The sequence below is a fragment of the Cannabis sativa genome, chromosome X (assembly GCF_029168945.1).
Source record: "Cannabis sativa cultivar Pink pepper isolate KNU-18-1 chromosome X, ASM2916894v1, whole genome shotgun sequence".
Lineage (NCBI taxonomy): Eukaryota > Viridiplantae > Streptophyta > Magnoliopsida > Rosales > Cannabaceae > Cannabis > Cannabis sativa.
In genome coordinates this window covers 4,054,664-4,078,527 of record NC_083610.1, presented here as the reverse complement: position 1 = coordinate 4,078,527, position 23,864 = coordinate 4,054,664, and the positions used below count along the sequence as shown (strand labels likewise).

Below are 23,864 nucleotides of genomic sequence, written 5' to 3'. Positions count from 1 at the left end.
ATGTCATGGAGAATACCTTTGGTAATTCGAAAGCAGCTCATAACATAGCATGGAAGAGCTTGAATCACTGCTTTGATAAGAATTTCCTTTCCCGCTTGAGAGAAAAGACCAACTTTCCATCCTTGTAATTTAGCTTCTATCTTCTCCCTAATTTTCCCAAACACTTGCTGTTTATTTTTCCCCATAAAAGTGGGCATTTCCAAGTATTTCGTATGATTCTTCACCAAGGAAACACCCATGCTTGTAGCTAGACTTGTTGCCAAAGAGTCTCCGATCTTACATCCCACACACATCTCAATTTTATCAAGATTAATACTTTGACTGGAAAGAGCTGCATAAGTCTCAAGGATTGTTTTCAAGGTTAAGCCCTCAGTTATATTGGCGTCAAGGAAGATAAGACTATCGTCTGCAAAGAGAAGGTGAGATAATTTTTGCTCCATAGACCCAAATCTAAGACCATGAAGTCTACCAGCCCGTTCAGCTTCAAAGATTAAACACGAGAGACCTTCAGAACATAATAGAAAAAGGAAAGGAGATAAAGGATCACCTTGGCGGAGCCCTCTTTCGGGAGAAAATTTGCCTTTGATAGAACCATTTATGAGTATAGAAAAAGAGACCGATTGGATGCAATTCATGATCTTCATTATCCAGCTTTGGTCATATCCCAAGCACTCCATCATAACCGCCAAGAAGTCCCATTCCACCCTATCATAAGCCTTGGACATATCTTGTAAAGCCCGCTTAGTTTAATTTGGAAATTAGCAGTTAATTATGATTAATTATGAAATTATTTATAGCCATTTAAATAATTTATTATACTGTTATTTATTGAATTCAGAAGTGCATTGATATGTCATTCAGTAGTTTTCATATTTTGCATTTCCGGTGCCCGGTATTTTGGAACCCGGTGTTTGGCTCAGTAGAAATCACAACTTAGTATGTTAGTAGTTTGGGGCGGTTTATTAGACATTAGGAATGTCGGGAATGGCCGGGAATTTAGAATTTCCCAAAAATACCCTTTAGTGTGTTTTATGTGATTTTAGTGTGGAGGGGCAAATTGGTCTTTTTGTCCCAATGAGATTTTGTCTTTTAGTGATTTTTATTAAATGAAAAATAAATGTTATTTATGATTTATTGGCTGAAATAATATTGTTTTATGTTAAGTGTATTTTTGCCTTAAAAATCATTTTCTTCTCATTTTCAACACTTAGTCAAAAAATAGAAAATTTTCAAGAAAAACTCTCTCAAGTTCTCTCTCTATTTCGGCTGGGTATGTGGGTGCATGAAGCTAATTTCTTTCTTTGATTTTCAAGCAAATTCTCTTCCAATCTAAGCATTCTTCAAGCTAGGTTAGCTTCTCTTGTTTTCTTCTTTAAAATTGTTGAAATTTTGATGAAAATATGATGATGCATGCATGATTATTTGAGTATGTTGCTGCTGTGATGTTGTTGTTGAATTTTGTGATTTAAGCATGTTTAATTGAAGTTAAATGAGCTGTTTATAAAGCATGATTCTTAGGTTGAGCAAGTTATAGTTTTTCTATGCAAAAATGTGATTTTTGAAAGAAATTGTATAATCTGTTGCTGGGTTGTTGCTTGATGTTTCTAGTTGTTTTCAGAGGCTTAGTTTTGCTTATTTAAGTAGATTTAATCAGGTTTGAATGCATGTTTGAGGGGTTTGCTCAAGTTTGAGTTTAGAACTCAAAGCTTGAGCTTTAATGGTGTTTTTCGTATCTGTGATTTCTGGGTTGTTTTGATGCCTTAGAAATGTTCTTTGGGGTATTTAGAACAGGTCTGGAAGGTTTGGTATGAATTGGGTTTGATTTGATTGAGTTATGAATTTTTGGAAAATTCCTGCGAGGAACCGGAATTCCGGTTGTGCAACCGAAATTCCGGATGAGGGTCCAGTAATTCCCAGAACCGGAATTCCGGTTGCAGAACCGGTCTACCGGTTGGGAAATTTTCAGAAACCCTAGATTTCCTCGATTTTATGTTTTAGGGGGTATTGCCATGCTTTTTATCGATAGGGAAACTTTTAGTTCCTAGTTTAAGTCCCCGGGAAGCGATTTAGCGTGTCACTTATAGCGTTGTGATTTTTATGGTTTAGGAGCCTGTAATCCGCCGCTCAGCTAAAGTTCCAGTCAGGTTGACCGGCACACCTGAATTCGGAATCCAGGTAAGATTAGTATAACAGTATGCATATGTAGATTGCATGTTTAGTGTGCACGTAGGAAGCCTGTTAGATTACATTAGTTATGTATGTTGGCTTCGAACCATCCAACCCTGTCACGTCGGTACAGGCTGGAGTATGACCAGCAGCCGGAGTATGACCGGTTCGACCGATCAGGCTGACACTTGGTTGGTGGTTCCGTACTATTGACGTATCCCGTCGGTACAGGCTGGAGTATGACCAGCAGCCGGAGTATGACCGGTTCGACCGATCAGGAGGATATAGTAACACGTTGGTACAGGCTGGAGTATGACCAGCAGCCGGAGTATGACCAGTTCGACCGATCAGGTTGTTACGTGCCAATAGTACCGTCCCTATGAACGTTCAGAACTCAGTACCATGTTGGACATGGCAGTAGTGGCTCAGTACCGTGTTGGACGCGGCAGTAGCGGGACTCAGTATCGTGTTGGACACGGCAGTTAGGGTTATGATCAGGGGTATGGGCGCCTGATCATGACCGGGATTATGTATGAATATTATTATGCTTTTCTTGCTGAGTCTGTCGACTCACAGTTCTATGTTTATGTGTAGGTAAAGGAAAGGCTAAAGCTGATGGACCGTGAGCGAGCTTGTGAAGATTGTACATGTCGGGGCGGTTAGGCCTGGAGCGTACGATCATCGGGACAGCGAGGCTGATTTTGTAACTGGTCGCTATGCGACATTTATTTTGTGTATCAGTTAAACTGTTAAATCTTTTTGTAAATGATTTTATAATCGGGATCCCGAGTCTTTTGTAATATTATTTTATAAGTTTAATTAAAAAGCAAAAATTTTAATTAATCACGTTTTCCATAAACCTCGTTGATTAGCAACGAGCTGCACAGCATATTTAAAAATCACGTAATACGCCTATGTTAGTTAGGGTGTTACATATCTAATTTGATTGCCATTTTTTTTCCATTACCATATCGGCCTTTCCTCATACAATGGAGACTTTCGAACCCGAGAATGGCATTGTCTTGGATAATTCTTCCTCCAATAAATGCACTTTGGTTTGAGGAGATCACTGAATTCATACTTTGTTTCATGCGATTCGCTAAACATTTGGAAATCACTTTATAGACCACTGAACATAAGCTGATGGGCCTGAATTCTGTCATACTTTGGGGCTGTTTTACCTTCGGTATTAAGCAGATTAGAGTCTCATTGAAGCTTCGGCAGTTAGCATTGTTATTTAACACCTCTAGGCACGCTTGAGTGACTTCTTCTCCAACAACGTCCCAGTTTTTTTGAAAAAATAAACCTGGAAGACCGTCTTTGCCGGGTGCTTTAAGTGGGTGAATTTGGAATAAAGCTGTCTTTATTTCTTCAGCAGTAAACGGCTCCAGTAGATGTTGATTTTCAGCAAGGCTGAGTCGATGAGGGACACAATTATGGAGAGTTTCATGGAGATCCATGCCTCGGTTTGCTTTGGTGAAGAGCTTTTTGAAATAATTAATGGCTATATGTTCTATCTCTGTCTCCTTTGTTTTCCAATTGAGGGAATCATCAAACAGCCCCATGATTGTGTTTTTCTTGCGTCTTTGGGAGGCTTTAAAATGAAAATACTTTGTATTTTTATCCCCATATTTCAGCCAAAGAGCCCGACTACGTTGCTTCTAATAAATCTCTTTTTTCTCCTCGACGCAATTAAGATCATGCTCCAACTTTTGAGTAGTAATCCAGTCTTCTTCCCGTGTTGAGTTTGCAAGGCTCTCTAATTTTCCTTTGAGATCTTTAGTTCTGGCTAACATCTCCTTTTTTTTGTTTAGCATTCCAAGCCTTTAGTTTTGATCTACAAGTATGCAACAGCCGAGAGAGTACATAAATCGAATCCCCATGTTGTTTATCCTCCCAAGTTTTAGTTATGATTCTTTTGCAATCTTCATTTTCCGCCCAAGCTTATTCAAAATGAAAGCGCGATCCCCATCTCTTGTTGAAGGACTGCCCATTACCAACTTGATGAGCTTGAAGCAAGAGTGGCCGATGATCCGAATTCCACCAATTTAGAAGGGAGACTTTATTCTTTTTGAATTTTTCTTTCCAATCCGAATTGCATAGAATCCTATCGAGTATTTCATACACAAGATTAGCCGCTCTACCATTGCACCAAGTAAATCCTCCTCCTTCGGCCACTAATTCCCTTAGATGACAGTCCGAAATGGTGCTGCGAAAATTCCTCATTAGATATTCAGGTTTCGGGCCTCCTCCTTTTTTTTCTTTATTATTGACAATTTCATTGAAATCACCTCCACAAACCCAAGGACCATGAAACATTGGCTTTAACATTTTCAAGAGCTTCCAACATTCCATTCTTCCTCCCGGATCCGGACTACCATAGAAACCCGTAAACCGTCAAGTGAACCCCAAATCATTTTCCACAAGCGCGTCGATATGAGAGGCTGTGAAAGACTTTAGTTGAACCGAGTAATCATTCGACCAAAGAAGAGCTAAGCCACCGCTTTTACCTTTAGCATCCACCGTGAAACACCCCACAAAACCCAGTTGAATGCGAATAAACTCCATTCGAGCATTGTTAAGACGAGTTTCAGACAAGAATATCATCTCGGGATGATAATCTTTAACATGGGATTTTAAGGAATTTAGAGTCCAAGGGTTCCCAAGACCTTGGACATTCCAAAATAAGGCTAACATGGCTCTCGACGACCCAGTTCTACTGAGTTCGCCGCTTTCAAAGTTTCATCAAAGGTCAAATCGGTGGCTGTCAAAATTTCCTTTGGATCTGTCTTGTATCGTGACTGTTGTGTCTCCTTTGAAGTTATCAGTTTTGAGCCATTATTCCCATTGTTCTTGGTTCTTTTTGGGATCACTTTCCTTCTCTTAGCCGGCCCTTCCATTTTTATCAAGGCTTCTATGTTGCTGTCATAATTTATGGGAATGTCCATAAGATTAGAGCTATCAATTATTGGGGATTTGATGGGATTTTCTTGAGGACATGAATGGGAGAACTTGGTAGAAGTCAAAGAATTAACAAGATCAGCCATACTCTCTTCTCTCCAGGCCCCATTACGCTTAGAACTTCCCTGATTTGCACCTTTCAAATGTTCACTATTATCGGCTATGTTTCCAACTGTCATAGGTAATGGGACTTTCATCAACAAACCGTGGGACTCATCAATAACCTTTTCCTTTCCTTTCTCCGATAATCTCGACCCAGCTATATTCAAAGAGATCCCTGAATTTGGAAAAACCTCTGAGTGAACCCCAGTTCGGGCTTCAGTTTTATAATTGACACCCTTGTTTCCGCCCGAATGTAGCATTCCTGAATATGATGAAGGTATTTCCTTGAAACCAGGAGGAGGAGACATTGGGGAAAAACTGCCAGAAGAAATTTTGATATGAGAAAAGGGAGGATCCTTCTGTTCAGCAATCTTTAACCATGATCCGTAGCCCGGGATTTGGTTTCCAAGTCCGTCTTCAAAGAATTTCATTGGTTTTGCACAAACCCGAGTATCATGCCCCACAAAACCACAATTAAAACACATAAAGGTAAACGATCGTACCTGTATGGGAGCCATATTTTTTGACCTTCAAACGGGAAAAGGAAGCCAGGGCATATAGGCTTTGATATGTCATACAGAACTTTGAAATTGAAGAAGCCTTTGGAAACAATCTTAGGAATATCGATCTTTTGGATCTCTAGAACTTCCCCTGCAAACCCCGCTAGTCTCTCCAAATTCCCTTTAGTGATCGATCGAGCAGGTAGATTGAGAATACGTCCACTAATAGGGAACTCTGTAAGACAAATTTCCCAGTTCTGAGGAGTTCCATTGAATCTTTCCATTATCAATATACCATTGTTGAGAAACCAAGGATTCTTGGCCAAGATCCTATTCAAATCCTTAGTCGATTTGAAAGAGAAAACCAATAAACTTGCTGCAGCCATGGTGAATTTGATTTCCACAGTCCACTCTTTGTCCGAAATGCCCCAGACACGTCCAAGAATCGTTCTCAATAGAGAACGACTCATTGGGCGATTCGAACACCAACGTCCCATAGCACAGAGTGCGTTTACTTCAGATCCTCCAGCTTCATTGATTTCCCAACCGTCTTCATCGAGCACGGTCAAATTGTTAGTTCTGTTCAACAGATCTTCCATGGTGGTATCAGGATTCATCATCTTCGTAGGCTTTTCCAGCATCTCAGGAAGGCTCTTCTCCAAGAGAGAGCAAAGGGTTTTGAATATAAAAATAGCTTTCTTTTTTCTGTTTTCTTATTATCAAAAAAAAAAAAAATAGCTTTCTTTTTTTTTTCTTTTTCTATTTTTTTTATATAAAAATAGTTGTTGAATATTGACTTAATTTTCTTTCATTTAATATAATTTAGAGGTCTCAATTACACTTTTTAATTCTCACAACCGTCCATAAAAAATCGGACATAATTATAAAATATTACCATTCTAAAAAAGTTGTTTAGATCTATTTTTTTATTAAAAAAATTATTATCACCTTACTTTATTAAGTGTATGACATGTAATACTATAGAGTCCTTAATCATTTCTCTTTAAAGAATTAACAACAAATTTCAATTCATAATATTTTTTAAAAGGTATATTTGCAACAAAATCTCCTTAATATTTAAAACTGTTACATATATAACTATAATAAAAAAAAATAGTAGCAAAAATACTTTATTTTACGATTTTATTGCACCGCATATTAAATAAGTTAAAAAAAATGTGTTTTCGAATTAGAAAAGACTTAATTGACACTTAACAACTAAAAAAAAGTAATAAAGTACTTTTTACCATCAATTACAAATATTAATATGGTTTCGCTGCAAATATCTCCTTTTAAAAACTAATCAAATTATTTATTAAACATACATATTCTAAAGAGACTTCATATATAGTAAATATTCAATATAAACTAACTCATTAATATATATAATTTGCTTTTATTATCTCTACGACCATAATTTATCTAGTAATAAAGAATTATCTACATAATGGTTTTTTTTTTTTAACTATCCAAATTTATATATAACGATATAAAACAATCAAATTAATTTTAATCAACATGAAATAAAAATATTTCAAACAATCTTAATATAATGTTTCATAGAATTCAAATCTTTGGAAACCAATTAACAAAAAGAATAAAAAAAGAAGAAAAGAAAAAAAAAACATAACACCAAGTAGAGAGACCTTACTTATAATTTTTTATAGATATGTTAGGTACAATCCAAATGGGTGCTCTTCCACCCATTCTAGTAAAGAGATTTGTATCAATGTTGAAACGTCTCACACTTCGAGTTTCAAGATTGTACACTCCCATATCTGAAGGGTTATTAGTATTTGAATGAACACTGTTATCGTCGGTAAAATATATGCAGTTACTCTGACATTTTGTAGAACTTAATGATGTATCAACTGATACTGAAGAATTATCACCTACAAACAAAGCTTCATCACCTAAATCACTTATTTCTTCCCAATTTGATCGATCAAAACTCCACTTAAAAACATCAAAACATGTTGTTACACGAAATGTCTCCATATAAACATACCTTTGAACTTGCAAAAGATCTCCTTTATATGATTCCACCAAATATTTTTTATCAAAAACAACATCATCATCATTGTTACGGTTGTTTGTTTGAATCCCACCAACCAACTTTAAACTCGGTTCATAAGACGAATCATCATACTTAATTTCGAAAGAAACAAGTCCACTCGTATAAAAATCAACTCCATAGAAAGCATCTTTATAGTACAAAATGTCGTCTATAACAAAGGCCTTATTAAAAGGCGACGGATCAAGTACATGAGTCCATGAATCGTCTTTTAAAGGTCTAATATAAGCCACTTGAAGAAGTGGTCCAAATATCACTATCGTAATGAAATCGTTTGGATTTGATATTGGATTTGGTGTGAATGTTATGAATCTGTTAAATGAATCACGATGCTTATAATCATCAAATAAAGGAGGAAGAAAAATTGTTATAGTGTTATTAAGAGGCTTAAAAAGTGTGATTTTCAAATCTTTTTGAATAGTAGCTAACCATCCTTCGGAGGAGCCTATAAAAGGAATATCGTAAGAAGGGAGTAATAGGTATGATTCTAAAGATATGTGGCGGTATGAGCTTAGGTTATAGACACTCCATAAATTATTAGCTTCGCTTTCATTTGGAATCAAAAGCTTTGGAACTAGATGATGGTTTAGTTCGATTAACTTACTTCGATTTTCCATTGCTATGTCGCGCCACGAGAGACAAACACAAGCAAATGAAAATGAATATTTTGCTTCTATCTTTTCAAAAATCAATTCTAATAGGTGACATGGAAGATTTGCCCAATCTGAAACAAAAATGAAATTTGTGTCAACATTTAATGAAATTCATATGAAATTTTTACGAAGATTTGATCCTAATTTAATGTAGAATAATACATAATATACAAATATATATATATATATATAAATATTTATATATGAATTACCTGAATCCATTTTCTTTTCTTTCAGTTTCAGAAATTAATTTAGGAATGTACCATCCATTTGCTTCGAATTAATGTATAGTAATACGAGTGAGAACTAAAATTAAGAAGAAATTAAAACCATGAAAATGCTAATGAAAAAGTAATAGTAATAAATATTTATATTCAAAGCATTTTTTTTTTCTAAACAAATTTCACATTAATATCGGTAACTAATTTGCCTTCATTTTTATAGGAAACTCTGTTTTGTTTTGTTTTTTTTCTTGACGAATTAAAAAGTACCAATTTATTTTTCCTTTTTTTGAACAATTAAAAATTACTAAAGTGATTCAAATTATTCTAGTTGATCTGACCAAAAAAATCTTTATATCTTTATATATTAAAATTTCTTGTTTAACGTTTTTTTTTATTTAGACACGTTAACAAATAAATAAACCCAATAATTAAACCCAAAAAATTAAACAATTTTTTTTTAAAATAAAAAAAATATCTTACCCACATATCTCTCTAACAAATCCTACCATTTTTTAAATTTTTAAATTTTTTTACAGGCTTCATTCAAATTTCAAATAATAAACCAAAAAGTTAAATAATATTTACGATTAACTTACATATCTCTCTAACAAACTACACTTTTTGAAATTTTTTTACACGGCTTCATTCAAATTTCAAAAAATAATTAATTTATAGTATTAACCACCTTCGTTTACTCTTCCATTCTTCTTCTTCTTCTCTTAAGCTTAAACCCTCTTTCAGTTTCTCCTTACTTCCCGAACCCAGACTCAAACCATACTCATCTTCTTTCACTCTTCTTGCCTTATCTTCAAATAGAAGAAGACCCCGTTTTGATCCCCATCCTTCTGGTGGTCCTCGCCGGAGAAATATTAGTACTTTTAGAGAGAGGAAAAGCCGATAAAGAGGAGTGCCGATGGAGGGGAGTAATGAGTCTTCTGGGTTTAATAAGAGAAGGGCTGAAGGAAGGGATAAGGATGATAAGCCTAAGAGGAGTTTGCAGTTGAAAACGCGTAAGCTTAATCCTTCGAATACCATTTGTTATTTGCGGGTATAGTATTTGTTGAAAACGCGTAAGTATTTTTTTTTTACTATTTTACAATTTTATTGTTAAATCTATATATAGAAAATTAAAAACTCCTTCAATAATGAATTTTTTTAATTTTTTTTCCATATCATTTAATAATTCTTCTCTTTTAATTATCAAAATTATATGTCACTACAAAAAAAAGGATATTCAGCTACAAAAAATTTGGTAGCAAATAATGCCTATTTGGTAGCTATTAAACTTTTTGCTACTAATTTTTTTTGGTGGCTACTTCGTAGCTAATACTCCGTAGCTGAAAGTTTTTTGCTACCAAGACAATTTGTAGCAAATTTGCTACTAATATTTTTGTAGCAAAAAATATCTAATCTAGTAGCAAAATAATTACTTTGAAAGACTACTAAAACTTTTTTGCTACTACATTTTGGTAGCAAATCACTTTAAAATTGGTAACAAATACAATTTTAGTACTTAAAAATATAATAATTTTGCTACTGAAATTTTGTTGCAAAATAAATTTAAATTAAATTATATGTGATTTTCCAACCAAATTTATATTTAATATTTAATTTTAATTATTCCATTAATGCATAATTTCTAACTATATATTTATAGAATAATTAAAATAGCAAAACTCATTTTAATAGAATTAATAACTTATATATATATACAATTCAACTAGTAAATTGTTGATAATACAAAATCTCTAACATAATTTAAAATATATAACATACACAAATCTATAAAAATCTAATCAATCTTGGATGTTGGCTTATATCCGATCGACCAATCTATTAGTACTTCCCCAAACATTTTATATTTGCTATACAATAGATTGAGCCCTCTTGTGATGCGTGGACTCTCACAACACCAATTGACCAGATCATGAAGGGTATACGGCTGCAGGGTTGTCGGGTTGTGAAGGTAAACACCTAAACCAGATATCAAGTAAATCCTTCCAAATAGCAACTTCACTACTACAAAAACCCCCTTTAGAGGCGGTTTTTAAGCCCTTTCAGCGTCGGTTTTTGCGAAATTCGCTACCGACGCTGATCAGGGCGACGCTAAAGGGTTTATATGAACCGACGCCATATGTACCCCTATGGCGTCGGTTATTATAAAATAACCGACGACATAGGGGTACATATGGCGTCGGTTATTATTAAATAACCGACGCCATAGGGGTACATATGGCGTCGGTTTTTATAAAATAACCGACTCCATAGGGGTCTCTTAAATTTTTTTTTTCAGCTTTAATTAATATATTTTTTTCACATTTATTAAAAATCTAAATTTATTTTTGTATTATTAATTAAATTAAATTAAAGCATAAATAAAATTAAATTAAAAAGTTAAATAAATACAAATTTACATTGCTCTAAGTGTTTATATATTAGGTATTTTTTTATTAATATTTTATATTTTATAATATGTGTTTGTATTCTAGTATTTTAGTATCATTTTTATAATTTTTTAAGTTATGTTTTATATAATAATTAATATATTGAATAATAAAATAATGTGTAATATTTTAATTATTGTATTAATAGGAATGAAAGAAGTATGGTGGCGCCTTTTATTACTATTCCAAATTTTGGTACTAAAAACACTTTTTCGTATCCTCATGAGTCAGACAATACTATGCTATTTCCTATGCTTGTATTGGGTATATTTACTTTGTTCATTGGAGTTATAGGAATTCCTTTGTTCACTCAACTCAATCAAGAAGGAATGCAATTGGATATATTATCAAAATTGTTATGTAATTTAATATTTTTATACATTTAAATTTTATAATATGAGTTTGTATTTTTCTAGTATATTAGTATTATTTTTATAATTTTTTAAGTTATGTTTTATATAATAATTAGTTTATTGAATAATAAAATAACGTGTAATATTTTAATTTTTATGTAATTTAATATTTTTATACATTTAAATTTTATAATATGGGTTTGTATTTTTCTAGTATATTATTATTATTTTTATAATTTTTTAAGTTATGTTTTGTATGATAATTAGTTTATTGAATAATAAAATAATGTGTAATATTTTAATTTTTATGTAATTTAATATTTTATACATTTAAATTTTATAAGTTATGTTTTGTATGATAATTATTAATATTTATAATTAGTGTTATAAATATTAATAATTATGTGGATGTCCAAATCTTTTATTTATTACCATTAATTGTAATCAATATTCCTCTTTTTCTTAGTTTCTTAATATCTCACTCTTGTATTTGTATAAATAGGGGTTCATCCCATTGGAATAAACAACTCAGAAATTCTCATTCACTTTCTCTTTCTCTCTTCATCTTCTTATTCTTTCTTCTCATCTACTATATTATTTTATATTATTTAATAACACGTTATCAGCACGAGTCTCTGCCCAAGCTTCAAGCATGAGTCTCTGCCTAAGATCCAATGTAAGTATTTTGTTAAAGTTCTTGAATTGTTTCAAAGTCACAATACACTAAATATATATTTATATATATACTCATCTGTAACGCCCCGATTTCCCGAGACGTCACACTAGCTAGTCCGTTTAAAACCATTTAAGATAAAGACAATAAAAGACTTCTTTAATGAAAAATAACTAAGCATGAGATCTCATTATTTTTAAAACAAAACATTTATTTATTCATAACCTTAAAATATAAAGCTTTACAAAAACTATTTGAATCATAATCTTAAATGAAATATTTTTAAACCAAAACATCGTGACAATCCCCTAACATGTAATCCACGCCTCGAGCTCGCCACCCTCACTATATAGTTTTGCCTTTACCTGCACACAGAGTACCCGTGAGCTAACGCCCAGTAAGAAGAGCTATGTAGGACATAACCCCCCCCAACCAGATAACATAGTCATAAGTATAACAATATCACAACATCAAATCAATTCATACCATACTTGCATACATATACCAACATATCATATCACATACTATTCTCAAATACAATATAACATCACATCACAATGTAACCTTAATGCATGTTATACTCACACACATAACACATAGTATCTTATCGCACATTGTCCTCACATACGATAATCTACTCCCACTCATGTTGATCAGACATGAAGTGTAACTTTCCCTGCCTTGTGCTGTTCTCACACTCGGCATCCAATAGGGCAATCCCTTATCACAAGTTGTACTCACCCATGACAGGATAACCTGCAAGTAAACCCATACAAGCAGCCAAAAATATATCCTGCAGTGTTATGCTCACACCAGCAGTAGAAAACATATCCTATAAGTGTTATTCTTACACAAACAGTCAAAAGCCTTATCACTATCACATACTAACAATACTAACATAACAATAATTCATAGTACAAAATCTTATAAACACATGAACATCAAACCCACAATAAAGTTGTATGTTTTAACATACACCCTGTGCACAGATGTCCACTCTTCTTACCTCAGTTGTTAAGAACACCTTCTTGCTACTCCAAGCACCTCAATAAATTTTCTTGTTGAGGATAAGATCCTCAACCCCACTGCTTAAGACTTGTTATCTCGTCACTACTACCTATAACAACACATGGTTCAAGGCCCTAACATTAAAATTCGTACTCTTACAGTACAGCAGAAAGATCACTATTTTTGACTAACAAATATACTAATTCAGTGAAAGTTGTCTTCATAAAAATTATAGAAAATTTCATTATCTTTCCAATGATATAAAGATCATTAAAAATGGATTAAAACTGAGAGAGTTATGATTGTTTTACTGAAACTATTTCTGAGAAAGAATATGGAGTAACGAATTACACAACTTAGCAAAAATACAAACTTTTGACATTGAATGGTTCAGAACTAGAAGATAACATCTTCATCAAAGTTTTAGGAAATTAAATTCCCTTTCCAATGATACCAAAATCTTTGAAATTGGAATTATATTCAAAGAGATATTACAATTTTACCAAAACAGTTTTGCAAGAACAAGATTCAAGAAACGAATCACATGATATTGAATAAAACTAACTTTTTGACATAGTATGACTTCGAATTAACAAAAAGGTTCTTCATAAAACTTATGGGAAATCGAATAAGCTTTCCAACGATATAAAAATCTCTAAAAACGGATCAATATCAAGAGAGATATCATCACTTTACTGAAACTTGTTTTTCTGAAAACGAAAAAATATAATAGATCCGAACCCTAGATAACATTTAGCATTATTGAGCAAGAAAATATTTCATACCTCTTCACATATTTCTATTCGATGTCTCAAGCCCGCAAGCCTTGATTATAAATCCAAAACTTTAAGAATGAAGGTAGAAAATAAGAAGAATTGTGGAAGGTTTGAGAGGAGCAAACATGAAGAAGAATGAGGCTTTGACTAATTGGTTTGGAGAGGAAAAATAAAACTATGATAGTTTAGGGTTTGATAAAAAGATTATGAGATATCGTATTCTGATAGGTTTAGGTTAACTAAAAATAATAATATATAATAAAATGCTAAAATATTATTAAATCAACAAATATCTAAATTTTTAAATTTTAAAAGTAAGCCATTTATTTCGTAACTTTAGGCTCAGTTTTCACCTATAAAAATTCCGAATTATGATATAACTATTTCTACAAAATTTATAGATCTTTGAATTATCTTTCCAACGCCACTGGAATCACCTCAATCGGAGCTCTAAAACTCTAGATATGATCATTTTAGTAAAACAGTTTTTAATCCTGCGAATTTATCAAAACCTACGAATTTTTGTGACATTAATTCCATTATAATGTTATTTAATGCACTTCATACAATAGATTAAACCCACTAAATAATCTATAAAACTCTAATAGACTTTCATATTGGGCTTTAATTGAGTAATTATCCTAATTCGTAAAAACACCAAAATTTTACCTTGACACTTACTATAATTTCAACTATGTTTAGAAATCTATCAATACTATTTTAAGCAATAGTCTCTATTCACTATTAGTAGAAATAAATAAATATTTATTCTCACACAAATTGTATAAAAAATAAAATTTAAAATATATGTATATTTTTACCGGGTATTACATTCTACCCTCCTTAAAGAAATTTCGTCCTCGAAATTTAACTACCAAATACACGAGGGACTTCATGTTTGTCACCACTTACTACATGACCTCCTTATCTACCTTATGGACCCAACAAATATGTACTTAACTTTTATCTTATTGGTCAAACTACAACACATATAACATATACAACCTAATTTAAGTATTGTTATTCCTTTATATATTACTTAAATAACAAACATACTCCATCACAATACTTACATATACGTGCTTTAAATACATAAATTTTGCAATAACATGCTCGTAATTTTATATAAAAAAAACTCTTCTCTTATGAACATCCTTATATGCCACTTGAGAACACATTATACAATACAAAAATAACAAACAACAAGGAGTAGGGTAGAAGAACTTATGCAAACTTCTCTTTAATTGTTCCCATTCTTTCATTGAATGTTAATTTTTTTTTAACTTAATTTCTTCCATAAAGCTACAATTTTGTTATTATAGTTTCGTAGCATAATTATTAAGAATGTTGCCCTACACATAACGATCCAATATATCATCAACAAACCGATGTCATTCAAACAGACCACATGTCTTCTATAAATTACATGAACTACATGTAAGCTAAAGATCGTTAAAGTTCTTCTTACACATGCGAGCTAGCCAATATATAGGCTTAGAAGCATACAAGTTAACATACTCTCAGGAATGAGCTACATGCATATCACTATAAAAGAAACATTTACTAATCCATCCAACTAATGAAATATGAATAAAATTTTCTATCAAAATCACTCTTTCTAAGAATAACTCGAGAACGAAAATCGCTTAATCCAATTCTCATATATATTTTTCTTTACTCGCTTAATCATATACCATTTATTTGTACTAAACGAAACCATTACATATATGTAGGGATCACAACCCTAACATCATACTCATAGCACAATCATAGCAATAACATATAAAATTATTTCAATCATATCATGTCTTTACCATAACATTGGCATATCATAATCATTCCTTACATAACCTGGGCCTAGCCTGGCCTTACAATATCCTGGGCCTAATCTGCCCATATAATAACCTGGGCCTATGTAGCCCTACCATTGTTATAAGATAGGGTATCTCTATATTCAACAGTAACATCACTGTATCATACCCCACTATAACAATGTCATACACGAATCAGACAAATGTAGGGTAGGGTATCTCTACATTCAACGGCTTTATCCCGTATCATACCCCACCATAATAATTTCAAACACGACTCAGAAAAATGCAGGGTAGGGTATCTCTACATTCAACGGCCTTACCCCGTATCATACCCCACCATGGTCCCTCACTTTACCTGAGACGTTAGCATACAACTTGCAGCATACAACTTGCAGCATACAACACACAATATATGAATGCAACATACAACATATACAAGTCAAAACAACCCTAATCAATATATCAATTCATAAACTCATATTGTGTCCATACCACACATTCTCAGTACCACATACATATTCATAATAACAAAGCATAAACCATATTCCAATACATAAAGAGTTTAAATTTATGCAAATAAACACAAATAAAACTATCTAATTTCCTTACGAATCACGGGGCTACTGACTGTCACAATCTATTCTTCTATTATAACCTTAATGATTAGATTTCACCCTTAACCAAAATTCAACTTAATTATCTCTAATAAAAGAGTAGAGCTTAAAATTATCTATCCATTAACACTAAAAAAAAAATCAAACTTAAGAACGTACCAATAGTTATATATGTCTAATTTATTAAACCTGAAACATACACTCTCGTTAGAAATACTAATATAACAACTAAATTCTCTTTTTTTTTCCTAACATACTCTATTCCAATCTGCTTATAACACAATTTCCTTTGAAAAATACTCTTCTTATGCTCCTTATTTATGAAAATAAGTACAACTTATCAAAAAATCAAACTTAAATTACGTAATATAGCAATACCTTGAAACATTTTCTTAAATTTTTTTTTTATTCCAAAAATATCTCATTGATCGAATCCTACCCATAAAATTTTAAAACATAATCTTCTAAACACAAAGAAAACTTCTAGTTACACTGAAGATGTAACGCAACATAAAATATGTAAGACTAACATGAACAGATTAACTAAAACTTACAGTACAGTGAGTCGAGCTCGTCTTGTGGCAATGAACTTTACATGTTAGGGTCAACCACATCCTTTAGGACCGTATTGCTCTGATACCATATTGTAACGCCCCGATTTCCCGAGACGTCACACTAGCTAGTCCGTTTAAAACCATTTAAGATAAAGACAATAAAAGACTTCTTTAATGAAAAATAACTAAGCATGAGATCTCATTATTTTTAAAACAAAACATTTATTTATTCATAACCTTAAAATATAAAGCTTTACAAAAACTATTTGAATCATAATCTTAAATGAAATATTTTTAAACCAAAACATCGTGACAATCCCCTAACATGTAATCCACGCCTCGAGCTCGCCACCCTCACTATATAGTTTTGCCTTTACCTGCACACAGAGTACCCGTGAGCTAACGCCCAGTAAGAAGAGCTATGTAGGACATAACCCCCCCAACCAGATAACATAGTCATAAGTATAACAATATCACAACATCAAATCAATTCATACCATACTTGCATACATATACCAACATATCATATCACATACTATTCTCAAATACAATATAACATCACATCACAATGTAATCTTAATGCATGTTATACTCACACACATAACACATAGTATCTTATCGCACATTGTCCTCACATACGATAATCTACTCCCACTCATGTTGATCAGACATGAAGTGTAACTTTCCCTGCCTTGTGCTGTTCTCACACTCGGCATCCAATAGGGCAATCCCTTATCACAAGTTGTACTCACCCATGACAGGATAACCTGCAAGTAAACCCATACAAGCAGCCAAAAATATATCCTGCAGTGTTATGCTCACACCAGCAGTAGAAAACATATCCTATAAGTGTTATTCTTACACAAACAGTCAAAAGCCTTATCACTATCACATACTAACAATACTAACATAACAATAATTCATAGTACAAAATCTTATAAACACATGAACATCAAACCCACAATAAAGTTGTATGTTTTAACATACACCCTGTGCACAGATGTCCACTCTTCTTACCTCAGTTGTTAAGAACACCTTCTTGCTACTCCAAGCACCTCAATAAATTTTCTTGTTGAGGATAAGATCCTCAACCCCACTGCTTAAGACTTGTTATCTCGTCACTACTACCTATAACAACACATGGTTCAAGGCCCTAACATTAAAATTCGTACTCTTACAGTACAGCAGAAAGATCACTATTTTTGACTAACAAATATACTAATTCAGTGAAAGTTGTCTTCATAAAAATTATAGAAAATTTCATTATCTTTCCAATGATATAAAGATCATTAAAAATGGATTAAAACTGAGAGAGTTATGATTATTTTACTGAAACTATTTCTGAGAAAGAATATGGAGTAACGAATTACACAACTTAGCAAAAATACAAACTTTTGACATTGAATGGTTCAGAACTAGAAGATAACATCTTCATCAAAGTTTTAGGAAATTAAATTCCCTTTCCAATGATACCAAAATCTTTGAAATTGGAATTATATTCAAAGAGATATTACAATTTTACCAAAACAGTTTTGCAAGAACAAGATTCAAGAAACGAATCACATGATATTGAATAAAACTAACTTTTTGACATAGTATGACTTCGAATTAACAAAAAGGTTCTTCATAAAACTTATGGGAAATCGAATAAGCTTTCCAACGATATAAAAATCTCTAAAAACGGATCAATATCAAGAGAGATATCATCACTTTACTGAAACTTGTTTTTCTGAAAACGAAAAAATATAATAGATCCGAACCCTAGATAACATTTAGCATTATTGAGCAAGAAAATATTTCATACCTCTTCACATATTTCTATTCGATGTCTCAAGCCCGCAAGCCTTGATTATAAATCCAAAACTTTAAGAATGAAGGTAGAAAATAAGAAGAATTGTGGAAGGTTTGAGAGGAGCAAACATGAAGAAGAATGAGGCTTTGACTAATTGGTTTGGAGAGGAAAAATAAAACTATGATAGTTTAGGGTTTGATAAAAAGATTATGAGATATCGTATTCTGATAGGTTTAGGTTAACTAAAAATAATAATATATAATAAAATGCTAAAATATTATTAAATCAACAAATATCTAAATTTTTAAATTTTAAAAGTAAGCCATTTATTTCGTAACTTTAGGCTCAGTTTTCACCTATAAAAATTCCGAATTATGATATAACTATTTCTACAAAATTTATAGATCTTTGAATTATCTTTCCAACGCCACTGGAATCACCTCAATCGGAGCTCTAAAACTCTAGATATGATCATTTTAGTAAAACAGTTTTTAATCCTGCGAATTTATCAAAACCTACGAATTTTTGTGACATTAATTCCATTATAATGTTATTTAATGCACTTCATACAATAGATTAAACCCACTAAATAATCTATAAAACTCTAATAGACTTTCATATTGGGCTTTAATTGAGTAATTATCCTAATTCGTAAAAACACCAAAATTTTACCTTGACACTTACTATAATTTCAACTATGTTTAGAAATCTATCAATACTATTTTAAGCAATAGTCTCTATTCACTATTAGTAGAAATAAATAAATATTTATTCTCACACAAATTGTATAACAAATAAAATTTAAAATATATGTATATTTTTACCGGGTATTACATCATCTGACTGAAACAATTTCAATGATTTTTTTTTTTATTTTTATCTATATATCTATATATTATATATGTATGTATATGTTTTTATATATTTATTATTGATTTCGTATATATATATAATGTTCTTATCATTCATAATATTTACAATATATGTGTGCCTATGATATGATAGAGAAAATCTATATAAATTATACATATATCCAAAAGATTATGTATTATCGATAAAATATTGCATATATCCTAAAGATTGTGCATCATCGATAAAATATTGCATATATCCTGAAGATTATGCATCATCGATAAAAAATTGTATATATCCTGAAGATTATGCATCCTCGATAAAATATTGCATATATCCTAATGATTATGCGTCCTCAATAAAATCTTTCATATATCCTGAAGATTATGCAAACGTAATATTCATTATATAGTTGATGGATATATAATGAAAGAGATGAATACATATTTATATATATGTTCTTGTATTCTTTGAGGACAATGAAAAGTAATCTAATATCGATATAGATTTTGACAAACATTTCCTGAAGTAAATGTTTTATATTTGTCAAAAAAAAAATGATTGTATTTATGTGAATACAACTAAAGAATCATTAAAAATGATTATTATTGATGCAATTTTATTGTGGGTTTTGAATATCCAAAAAGAATGTTAAGAAAATTGCATTGAAACATCAAAGTATAAGAATAACAATGAGCATGACTAATGTTATTTAAATACATGAGGCATGTATTTATTGTTCATCATTCCCTGCAGAGAATGATACGAATTGAAGTCAATTACTTTTAAAGATTCCTCGTATTAGTCATGTTATTATACATTGTTATTACTTGCAATGTTGGAAATTATTGAATCTGACATATATTAAAGATTAAATTTTGCATACATCTTGGAGACTACGCAAAAATTGCATTCATATATTCTTTGAAATATCGTAAAAGAAATTGTTGAATAATTTCTTATATTTTTTATGGATGAACAAGTAATAAATTTTTAAGAAATTTATAATAATGTTCTACTTGTTCAACGTCATTCCCCCGAAGTGAATGCAATGATTTTAAATAATCAATGACATTATTTACTAATCAAATATTTCCAGAAAAAGTGGAAACAACTAAAAGATGAGATACCACACATAATCAAAGTGCATGAAATTTATATATCATGTGTGGAATTGAATAATAGTGGTCGCGTACCTGTAGTACGGACATACTTATAATCAAGATAAAAGTATACTTGATTATTGAATAGAATGTGAATTGTACAAATTTATTGTACATTTAGAATATTTAAATATCATTCCCTAAAGAGAATGAATAGACATGAAATTCTATTTCAAAGAATATAGATTTCACATATATTGGCAATGCCAAAAGCAAATTAATATATACATATTTTATTATTTCTTGAAATCAATAGTTTCAAACTATTGTTAGTACATGATATGTATATATATAGTTACTATATAATTCAGTTTGCATATTCCCAGAAGTGAATATATAACTTACTAACATTTGTTAGTGATCCAATATAATCAAAGTGATAAAGAATCACAAAATGATTATTTGAAAAGCTTCCTGAAGAAGTCTTACATACAATTGCTACTTGGAGTAGTAAAATATATTTGTATGTACCTAGATGTATAACTTTTATCTAGTTATAAAAGTGATAAGAAATAACTTATTATATGTACTGGTTGTACATTTAAATATATAATATATCAAGTCATGATAATTAGACTGATGAATAGTCTATTAATAAATTAGACGACTTGTTAAAAAGATACCAGGAAAAATGAATGATATATTATGGTTATATCTATTTGACCATTACAATAACATGATGAAGTTGTCATGTATTTTTTAAATTATACACATCATTGAATTGATGATAGTGATTCCTGAAGAAATATAAAGTTTGATAAACATAATAGTGACTCCTGAAGAGTGTATATGTTTTGGAGAATAATATAATTATATTATTCGTGTATATAAAAATGAAACTTTTTATGATTACTTATATGTTGTAGTGATTTTACATTACCTTGTGAAAGTTTCATTGAAATACAAATTATAGTGAACCTGAAGTTCATGAATTGAATTATTTTGACATGATCAATCATATGCAATAAATTGTCAAAGAATTTGACTAAATTTTGTTGAAGAACCAGAAGATTCTTCTCATTGTTAATTTATAAGGCTCAAAAGAAGAATGTGCATATATTTGCACATAGAAAATATTTAAATTATATTTCCTTAACAATCTTGAGCTATTGTTAGATTTTTATTGCATAGTTTCTTATCGATGTGATAAGATTATACAATCATGCATTTACAAAATGTGTAAATTTATGTATTTCTAATTATACACGTATGACTCATTCTTAGAAATAAATTAAGTTCATAAGGATTGAACTTGAAACTAAAGTTTATTGAACCTAAAGTTCAATGTCATATAGTATATATGAGTTTAAACAAATATTGATTCATTGTGATATATTGAAATCCCTACAGGTGTATTAATATTATTAGATATCGCCATTTTTAAAAAATCTCTCGATCAGGGGGAGAGATGCAGTTGGGATCAATGATAATTTTTTAAAAATGATCCTTGCACAAAGTATATAAGAACAATATAGTTCAAAATGATATATACCAACTGCAAATCAATATTATTCAAAGTTGAGATAGAATGAGTTGAAAACGCCTGAAGCGTAAATGAACAATGTAGAAATTATTAATAAATGTTCATTTGATTTGCCCTGAAGTTGTTAAATCTAGAGGTACTCATGGAGATACCTTAATGTTATAAAGTATTAAAATGATAACCGTGATGAAAACGGTACTCGAAAAGACTCCCAAGAGAAGTTAGACATAACACATTTCATCATAATTGAATCCCTAAAGTGATTCGTTATAGGTACCTATAAATGATAAACATATTTGAAAAATATGTAATTTTAAGAGATCTCTATAAGTTATGTCAATATGGGAGGAAATTATCATTTCTTGAAATTTTTGTCGACAATAAATATTGAATGTTTGCATATGCAATAAACTAACATGAGATAGCAAGGATCATGGTATTAGATTTGTCGAGAATCATCGACTTACATTTTGATTTTTGGCCAAAATATTATGACGCAATCCAGGCAAATTTACTCACATAAAGTGAAGTAAGACCTGTAGGGTGTGCAAATAAATATTTCTAATGAGAAATTTGCATATATGTATTTGTACATAATGAATTGTTGTACAAAGTTTGCATAGACATGAGATTGATTGAAGTAAGGCTTAAATATTGAGAAAATATAGTCATTATTTGATTATAGCCTGGAATATATTTTATGAGGATTTATAAGCGTCACATAAATGTTGCAACAAAAAATTATTTATTAGGAGCTCCTAATATAGTGAGAATTTGAAATAAGCCTTATCTAAAAATTCTAGAAGAATTTAATACATGTCTTAAGTGATATAAATTCAAAGTCGCGCGCACTATATGACAAAGATCTTTGTATGAAATAAAGACATGTAAGTAAATTATTATTTGAAAAATACGTATGGTTGTCTATGCAATATAAATTCGTAAATTATACGTTGTGATAGACTCTTGAAGAGTTTTTGATTAATTGCAAAACAAACTTTTATTTCTTTTGTATTTCGAGAAATATTAATGTATAAAGTTTGTTCATTAGTATTGAAGTCCTGAAGTACTTCATATGTATCAAAAATTATAGATATATGATCATTTGATATGGAAATTAAGATCATAAAACAAGATGGTATAAATATATGGTCTTGGAGTACCATCATTGTCACAAATGAAAATTTATAGTACCATTAATGTGTTATGTTCATATCTACTTGAAATTTTAAATTCTCGTATGAACAAAATTGTGTACACACATGAATGATACAATTAGTTGGATAAAGACTAATGTTCCACGAACCCCTCATCTATAATTTAGAAGTCCATACATACTCTGGAAGAGTTATAGAAATTATATGATCAAAGATTATATATGGTGATATTTTAAAAGTGATAACAATAATCTTATGAGATATATTATCACCAAAAGAATTATGGATCATATGTGCATGAGGGGGAGACATATTCATGTTGCACTCTTTTTCCCTTAGTTCAGGTTTTGTCCCAATGGGTTTTCCTGGCAAGGTTTTTAACGAGGCAACTTGCAAATAATTATGAATATGAAATATATATTGTACTCTTTTCCCTAGCTCAAATTTTGTCCCACTGGGTTTTTCTGGCAAGATTTTTAACGAGGCAACTATAATAAATCA

At 31.1% G+C, this 23,864-nt stretch overlaps 1 protein-coding gene across 1 annotated transcript; it reads right to left on the bottom strand.

The window, feature by feature from the left end:
• Positions 1 to 7,212: 7,212 nt before the first annotated feature.
• LOC115718699 (putative F-box protein At5g60060) lies at positions 7,213 to 8,801 on the bottom strand. Its single transcript, XM_061106794.1, has one exon. It carries the CDS (start codon positions 8,418 to 8,420, stop codon positions 7,377 to 7,379), a length of 1,044 nt encoding a protein of 347 aa, XP_060962777.1. The 5' UTR covers positions 8,421 to 8,801; the 3' UTR covers positions 7,213 to 7,376.
• Between the last annotated feature and the right edge of the window lie 15,063 nt (positions 8,802 to 23,864).